The sequence below is a fragment of the Pseudophryne corroboree genome, chromosome 6, assembly GCF_028390025.1.
Source record: "Pseudophryne corroboree isolate aPseCor3 chromosome 6, aPseCor3.hap2, whole genome shotgun sequence".
NCBI classification, from domain to species: domain Eukaryota; kingdom Metazoa; phylum Chordata; class Amphibia; order Anura; family Myobatrachidae; genus Pseudophryne; species Pseudophryne corroboree.
The window spans coordinates 534,579,131-534,588,369 of record NC_086449.1 but is presented as its reverse complement, the minus strand read 5'-3'; the positions used below and the strand labels follow the sequence as shown (position 1 = coordinate 534,588,369).

Here is a 9,239-nt window from a genome sequence, read left to right as displayed (position 1 = left end):
CCTCGACTCCTCCCTCTCCTTCAAACCACACATTCAGCACCTCTCACAAACCTGCTGTTTTCATCTAAAAAAATATTTCCAGGATCAGATCCTTTCTGACCCAGGATGCTACTAAGACTCTTATCCACTCACTGGTTATCTCAAGACTGGACTACTGTAATCTCCTCCTGACAAATACCTCTCTCCACTCCATCTATCCTCAATGCTGCTGCCCGGCTCATTTTCCTCACCAAACGCACTACATCCACTTCTCTTTTACAAGACCTTCACTGGCTCCCCTTCCCTTTCAGAATCCATTTCAAGCTTCTCACACTCAATTACAAAGCCCTCACCCACTCATCTCCCATTTACATCTCTGACCTTTTCTCCCTTTACACTTCCACCCGTACCCTTCGCTCTAATGCACGCCTACTCTCTTGCCATCGGATTACTTCCTCCCACTCCCACCTCCAAGATTTTTCACATGCTGCACCACTTCTCTGGAATTCCCTACCTCTCCCCCTCTGACTCTCCACCTCTCTACAAAACTTCAAACTGGCTCTCAAAACCCATTTCTTCACTAAACCCAGCCAAATCTCATCCTAACCCTCTGTTCCACACACTCTATGTATCCCGTCTGTGTCACCCCTGTCTGTCTACCCCTCCCCTTTAGAATGTAAGTTCTCATGAGTAGGGCCCTCTTCCCTCATGTGCTTATCCTTTTTCTTACTTTAATGATCTTCAACTGCACCAAATTTAGCAGTCTTCTGCCACCTGATACTTATTCCAGTGTCATCTGCTGATGTAGCTATGTTTATTTACCCTGTACTTGTCCTATATTGTCATCAATTGTAAGTTGCTGTTTTCCTGTTTATGTACTCTGTAATTGGGCGCTGCGGAACCCTTGTGGCGCCATATAAATAAAGGATAATAATAATAATAATAGTCATCAGTGCGTTGCACAGATTGGTTTTTTAAAACAGCGTCTCAGCAGCACACTGCAATACCTTCTGATGAAACCGTTGTATGGATTAACTGAGAAACACATTAAGGATTAGTGACGCTGCCCACACCAGCTCTTGCACGTTGACCTACTCACCTCCACAGCCGGAGCTTCTGCACCAGCGGTACCTGCCAGAATCATCCAGCCGAGAGCTGCGCCCTCCCTCCCTATCAACCAAGCTGACACCACCGCTCCAACACCTAACCACAGACCTTGCACGCCTACTGCTGGTCTCGCGGAGACCGTATGGAACCAATGGTGAGCTAAATCATAAGACGGTTGGGGAGGTGGTAGCATAGCACATGCTCCACAGCTACAACTGAGCAAAAAAATAGCATCACAAAAGTACTTTCATTCCAGCTTCTTTTGGAACTTTTGAGATCTATAAACGTGTGCTGTGAGTAAAATAGTGGACACACATTTGTTTTGTATCCTCTATATGGACTATTTGGTGGTGCATTAGTTGGCTAAAAACATGCTGCAGCGTACTCTAATATCAGCAGTGTTACATTGTTTTTTTTTTAATATATGCACTTTATTTTTAAATTTATATCATCTAATAAATTGTCTTAGACAAATATATTTTGTATCTAAGCACTCTCTTGTGATACGTTATACATCATAATTCCTAGTTTGATTAAGAGTACCACAAAATACTCATATGGGAGCTGCTAATTTTCAAAGGAGACCGATAAGATTGTTATTAATCTGTATTGTGAACAGAGCACTTAATATTATAATTATATAATTGTCATCTGGTTTAAAAAACAAAACAAAAAAAACAGGCTGAGAAAATCCCGCAACTCAGAGGATATTACATTTAGCCTGTAGAGTGATACAGGGACAGTTGGCTGCTCAGTTAACTTATCTTGATTCAAAACGGATTCTGTATTCATATTATTAAAAATGGGATTTTAATACCTACCGGGAAAACCTTTTCTCTTAGTCCATAGAGGATGCTGGGGTCACCATTAGAACCATGGGTTATAGACGGGATCCGCAGGAGACATGGGCACCTTAAGACTTTCAAAGGGTGTGAACTGGCTCGACCCTCTATGCCCCTCCTCCAGACTCCAGTTATAGGAACTGTGCCCAGGGAGACAGACATTTCGAGGAAAGGATTTATTGTTAAACTAAGGTGAGATTCATACCAGCTCACACCTCAAGCATGCCGCACAACGTGGCATTCAACAGAACACAAGCCAACGGCATGAACAATTTCAGCAACAGGCTGACTATAAACGTAACCACAACTAATAACTGCAGATACGGGTGCCCAGCATCCTCTACGGACTAAGAGAAAAGGATTTACCGGTAGGTATTAAAATCCCATTTTCTCATGCGTCCTAGAGGATGCTGGGGTCACCATTAGAACCATGGGGTTATACCAAAGCTCTAGAACGGGCGGGAGAATGCAGGTGACTTGAGGCATCGGCCAGGGTATCAAACTTGTAAAACTTTGCAAAAGTGTTTGAACTCGACCAAGTAGCTGCTCGGCAAAGTTGCAATGCCGAGACACACACCCCCACCCCCACCCCCGGGCAGCCGCCCAGGACGAGCCCACCTTTCTAGTAGAATGGGCCTTCACAGATTTCGGTAACCGCAATCCAGCCGTAGAATGAGCATGCTGAATCGTATTACAGATCCAGCGTGCAATGGTCTGCTTGGAAGCAGAACACCCAATCTTGTTGGAAGCATACAGGACAAACAGAGCCTCCGGTTTCCTAACCTGAGCCATTCTGGCGACATAAATTTTCAAAGCTCTGACCACATCCAGAGACTTTGACTCAATTAAGGTGTCAGTAGCCACTGGCACCACAATAGGTTGGTTCATGTGGAAAGATGAAACCACCTTCGGCAGAAATTGCTGACGAGTTCTCAACTCTGCTCTATCTTCATGGAAGATCAAATAAGGGCTCTTGTGAGACAAGGCCGCTAACTCAAGTCACCCGCCTTGCGGATGCCAAGGCCAACAGAATGACCACTTTCCAAGTGAGGAATTTCAACCCCACCTTCTGTAAAGGTTCAAACCAATGTGATTGAAGGAACTGCAACACCACGTTAAGATCCCATGGTGCCACTGGGAGCACAAATGGAGGTTGGATGTGCAACACACCTTTCACGAAAGTCTGAACTTCTGAAAGGGAGGCCAATTGTTTTTGAAAGAAAACCGATAAGGCTGAAATCTGTACCTTAATTGAGCCCAACTTTAAGCCCGCATCCACACCTGCTTGTAGAAAATGGAGAAAACGTCCTAGCTGAAATTCTTCCGTAGGAGCCTTCTTGGATTCACACCAAGAAACATTTTCTCCAAATACGGTGGTAATGTTTAGCCGTTACTCCTTTCCTGGCCTGAATAAGTGTGTGAATGCCTTCACTGGGAATACCCTTTCGGGCTAGGATTTGGCGTTCAACCGCCATGCCGTCAAACGTAGCCACGGTAAGTCTTGATGCACGCACGCACGGCCCCTGCTGTAACAGGTCCTCGCGTACAGGAAGAGGCCAGGTATCTCCTATGAGTAATTCCTGAAGATCTGGATACCAAGCCCTCCTTGGCCAGTCTGGGACAATGAGGATCGCTTGAATCTTTGTTCTTCTTATGATCTTTAGAACTTTTGGAATGAGAGGAAGTGGACGGAATACATACACCGACTGAAACACCCATGGTATCACCAGTGCATCCACTGCTATTGCTTGAGGGTCCCTCGACCTGGAACAATATCTCTGAAGCTTCTTGTTGAGACGAGATGCCATCATGTCTATTTGAGGAATTCCCCAGTGACTTGTCACTTCTGTGAAGACCTCTTGATGGAGGCCTCACTCTCCTGGATGGAGATCGTGTCTGCTGAGGAAATCTGCTTCCCAGTTGTCCACTCCTGGAATGAAGATTGCTGACAGAGCGCCTGTATGCTTTTCCTCCTAGCGGAGAACCTTTGTGGCTTCTGCCAGTGCCGTTCTGCTTTTTGTTCCGCCCTGGCGGTTTATGAACGCTACTGCTGTTACATTGTCCAACTGGATCAGTACGGGCAGATTGCGAAGAAGATGTTCCACTTGTAGAAGGCCGCTGTAAATGGCCCTCAACTCCAGAACGTTTATGTGGAGACAAGTTTCCTTGGAAGTTTTCCCCCTGTGTGACTGCTCCCCAGCCTCGGAGACTTGCATCCGTGGTTACTAGGATCCAGTCCTGGATCCCGAACCTGCGCCCCTCTAGGAGGTGAGAGCTGTGCAGCCACCACAGGAGTGAGATTCTGGTCTTGGAAGACAGGATTATCCTTCGGTGCATGTGCAGGTGGGATCCGGACCACTTGTCCAACAGGTCCCACTGAAACTCTGGCATGGAATCTGCCAAACTGAATGGCCTCGTAGGCCGCAACCATCTTCCCCAGCAACCGAGTACATTGATGGATTGACACTCTTGCTGGATTCAGAATTTGTTTGACCAGACTCTGAAGTTCCAGAGTCTTTTCCACTGGAAGAAAAACTCTCTGTAGTTCTGTGTCCAGTATCATTCCCAAAAACGACAACCGCGTCGTCAGAATCAACTGTGATTTTGGAAAGTTTAGGAGCCAACCATGTTGTTGAAGAACTGTCAGGGAGAGTGCAATGTTTCGCACCAACTGGTCCCTGGATCTCGCCTTTATCAGGAGATCGTCCAAGTACGGAATAATCGTGACTCCTTGCTTGCGAAGGAGAACCATCATTTCCGCCATCACTTTGGTCTGTCCACAGCTCCGAGGATTTTCACCAAACGGCAACGTCTGAAATTGGTAATGACAATCCTGAATTGCAATCCTCAGGTAAGCCTGATGCGGAAGATAAATGGGAACATGTAAGTAGGCATCCTTTATGTCCACCGACACCATAAAATCCCCTTCCTCCAGACTGGAGATCACTGCTCGGAGAGACTCCATCTTGAATTTGAATTTTTTTAGGTAGAAATTGAGGGATTTCAGGTTTAGGATTGGTCTGACCGAGCCGTCCGGCTTCGGGACCACGAACAGGCTTGAATAAAAGCCTTCTCCCTGTTGTGACGGGGGAACCATGACAATGACCTGATTTTGACACAATTTTTGTACTGCGTCGCCTCCCTGTCCGGAAGAGAAGCCGGTAAGGGCGATTTGAAAAATCGTCGAGGGGGAACGTCTTGAAACTCCAGTTTGTACCCTTGGGATACTATTTGTAAAACCCATGGGTCCAGGTTCGAACGAAACCAGAACTGACTGAAGAGTTTGAGACGTACCCCCACCGATGCGGACTCCCGCAGAGGAGCCCCAGCGTCATGCGGTGGAATTGGCAGAAGCCGGGGAGGACTTCTGCTCCTGGGAGCCCGACAAGGCTGGTGATCTTTTACCTCTTCCCCTTCCTCTAGTAGCAAGGAAGGAAGAACCTCGCCCTTTTCTGTATTTATTGGGACGAAAGGACTGCATTTGATGGTGGTGTGGAGGAACATAAGGCAAAAAGGATGACTTACCCGCGGTAGCCATAGATACCAAAATCAGCGAGGCAGTCACCAAACAAGGCACCACCTTTATATGGTAGAGATTCCATATTTTTTTTGGAGTCAGCATCAGCATTCCATTGGTGAATCCACAATGCTCGCCTAGCTGAGACTGCCATGGCAATGGCTTTTGATCCCAAAAGGACAATATCTCTCGCAGTTTCCTTTAGGTACGCTGCAGCATCCTTGATATAACCAAGCGTCAAGAGGATGCTATCCCTATCTAGGGTATCTATATCAGATGACAAGTTATCTGCCCACTTTTCGATAGCACTACTCACCCACGCAGATGCAATGACAGGTCTGAGTAGCGTACCTGTGGTTGCATAAATGGATTTTAACGTAGTTTCTTGCTTACAAACTGCAGGGTCCTTAAGGGCTGCCGTGCCAGGGGACGGGAGAGCCACCTTTTTAGACAAATGTGATAGGGCCTTGTCTACAATGGGGGGTGACTCCCACTTTTCCCTATCCTCAGAGGGAAACGAATAAGCCACCGGAATCCTTTTGAGAATCTGAAACTCTGTCAGGGATTTCCCAGACTTTTTCAAATAGAGTGTTCAGTTCATGAGGGCTAGGAAACGTTATCTCAGTTTTCTTTTCCTTATACATACAGACCCTTTTATCAGGAACAGCAGGGTCCTCAGTGATATGTAATACATTTTTAACCGCCACAATCATGTACTGAATGCTCTTTGCCAATTTTGGATCTAATCTGGAATCACTATAGACGACACTAGAATCAGTGTCCGTGTCGGTACCAGTGTCTGCCAACTGGGCAAAGGTACGTTTTTGTGACCCCGAGGGGTCCTGGACTTGTAATAACACATCCTCCACAGATTTCTTCCATGCCTGGGTCTGAGACTCAGACTTATCTAATCTCTCACTAATAAGAGCCACATTAGCATTCAAAACATTTACCCAATCAGGAGTCGGCGGTGCCGACAGGGTCACCCCCACAGCCATTTGTGTCCCTAATACAGCCTCCTCCTGGGAAGAGCCCTCAGATATGTCGACACACGTATACCAAACACCCACAGACACACCGGGCATATAGGTGGACAGACCCACAGTAAAGTCAGTCAGAGAGACACAGAGGGGATTTGCCAGCTCACAACCCAGCACCAAATTAACGGGTCTGAAAACACTAACAAATGCCCCAGACCTGTAGCGCTTTAAATATCAAATATATTGCACCAAATTATACTGTGTGCCCCCCCCCCCCCGTTTTGCACCCTGATACATGTCTCTGCAGCCCAGTGGAGAGGAAATGGCGCCGAGCTGAGAGTGAGCTGTGAGGAAGAAGCTCCGCCGCCTTAATTGCGCGCTTCTGTCCCGCTTATTTTAATAAATAATTATACTGGCGGGGGTTAAGACAGTGCCTTGGCACTAATGTCCCCTCTTGCCAGTGGAAATTGAGGATTTTATTGCTGCCCAGGGCGCCCCCCCACATCCTGAAGTGCTGTGTGTGTGGGAGCATGGCGCGCAGCGTTCCGTTTGCTGCGCGGTACCTCAGAATGCCGTCACTGAAGAAGTCTTCTTTTCTTCTGCTACTCACCTGTCTTCTGACTTCTGGCTCTGTAGTAAGGGGGTGTCGGCAGGCTGTGGGAGTGAGCATCTAGGCGTACCCAGTGATAAGCACCCTCAGGAGCTAATGGTGTCCTGTCAGCCAAAAGCAGAGCCATTGAACTCACTAGAAGTTGGTCATACTTCTCTCCCCTAAGTCCCACGAAGCAGGGAGACTGTTGCCAGCAGCCTCCCTGAAAATAAAAAAAACCTAACAAGTCTTTTTCAGAGAAACTCAGTAGAGCTCCCCTGTAGTGTGTCTAGTCTCACTGGGCACAATTCTAAAACTGGAGTCTGGAGGAGGGGCATAGAGGGAGGAGCCAGTTCACACCCTTTGAAAGTCTTAAAGTGCCCATGTTTCCTGCGGATCCCGTCTATACCCCATGGTTCTAAATTGTGACCCCAGCATCCTCTAGGACGTATGAGAAAAAAACAAACAAATTATAAATATTATATCGAATAGTAATGGAAAGTCTTGGTAAAACAGAGAGAGTACCAGTTCATATTTTTACCTTGGGAGCCAAAACAATTTGTCTTGTAGGCGAGATGGACACACAAAATAAAAGATGTATTTCACATTAAGAAAAATAAATGTAAAGTCTGTACAAATCATAGTTTACCTATACATGTATAACACAGTACATTATAAATAAAGGGTTAAAGCAAAAAAGCTAATTTTATTGGGTATTATTGTTAGTAGGGTTTTTTTTTTTTTTTGTTTCAAATCAAGTATAAATATTGTTTTATATTGAATGAGGACAATTTGAAAATCCCAGACAAGAAGCTTCCAAGTAAATTTAGCGATCCTTGGGAGGGTCCTTCTTCATACGTCTTTTATGATATCTAAAAATGAGGCAGAAAATAATTTAAGAAAACACAACAACAAGTGATGCATGTTCTTTTAAGTTTTTATTGCATTTTTATAACTGTATGGTGTTACAATTTCATTAATTCTTAAGCTAACAAACGAAATGACAAAAAAAATGATTTTGTTTCAACTGCACCTACAGTAGGAATTCTGGGAAATGTTTATGCTACAGAAAGCAGGGAAGCAAGTGTTGAAAAGAAGAATGACATTTCTTCTATGGTTTTTATTTCATCTGGCTGATGCTACAGTGTCTCTGTGGTTACCTTTATAGAGTAGAAGCATTGATCAATATGCCCAAGTAAAACATCTACATGACGGTTGATATAAATATAGGCAATGTTATAATATACAGCAAACTAGCCAACACATGTAAGAGAATGCTGTAAGATTTCTTTACAAAAAGGTAAACTGCTAGAGGTTAGAAAATGGGAAAAAAATGGTTTTTCGGGGAACAAGTAATGGGTTAAGAACTTACAGCTGTTCTACAGCAATGGAATAAATGAAGCTTTAAAAGTTGATGCAAACAATTCCTGCAGGTGTCCCAACTTCTGCTGATTGCAAGGGATGCAGTTAAGCTCTTCAGTGATATGCATCGAAATCTTCCAGGCTAGCCAGCACCGACAGCGCTGGCTACCCCGGAAGATTTCCGAGCATACTACCTCTCCTGACTCCCTGGGGACAGCCGTGCAGCGTGCATGGCGCTCGGGAATCAGCATACTCCAGTATGGAGTTTAGCCCACCCCCATGACTCCTATTGGCCGGGGGGCAGGCTTAGCTGTAAAACGGCTTATGCCGATTCCCAGGCGCCACAAGGCAGCCAGGAATCAGCACTGTGGCTGGCAATCCCTTGGGCCATCGCCAGGGGATAATCTCGCCCTGCACCCCCCCCCCCCCCCCCCCCCCCACGCCAATTTAAAAACACACCCCACAGGGTGTGTTTTTAAATTGAAAACCCACCACTTAAGGGGTTAAGAAGCCGGCTGTTGGAATGCAGACTCCAGAATCACGAAAGGGTCAGTAGACAGACACCAGAATCCTGACAGCTGGCATCCCAACCGTAAGCATAGTGGATGGGTTAGGGTTAGGCACCACCGGGGAGAGGTTAGGCTTAGACACTAAGTGGGGAGGGCTAGGATTAGGCTGTGGGAAAGGAAAGGGGGATGGGGGGGGGGGGGGGGGGGGACGACGACGACACATAGGATTAGGCACCGGGAAGGGAGGGTTAGGAGGTAGGGGAGATGGTGGAACATATTTACCTCGCCTTTGTCTGGATTTCAAACATTGGCATGCCGGCATCCCGTTTGCCAGTCAATCATACTGATCCCGAT

At 46.2% G+C, this 9,239-nt stretch overlaps 1 protein-coding gene across 1 annotated transcript in view; it reads right to left on the bottom strand.

Moving 5' to 3' along the window:
* Positions 1-7,693: 7,693 nt before the first annotated feature.
* Positions 7,694-9,239, bottom strand: part of MRPL42 (mitochondrial ribosomal protein L42) — a 52,507-nt gene continuing 50,961 nt past the window's right edge. The window contains exon 5 of the mRNA XM_063927620.1: positions 7,694-7,886. Within this exon, the coding sequence (XP_063783690.1) occupies positions 7,841-7,886 (46 nt within the window). The 3' untranslated portion in view covers positions 7,694-7,840. The remainder of the gene's footprint in view (positions 7,887-9,239) is intronic.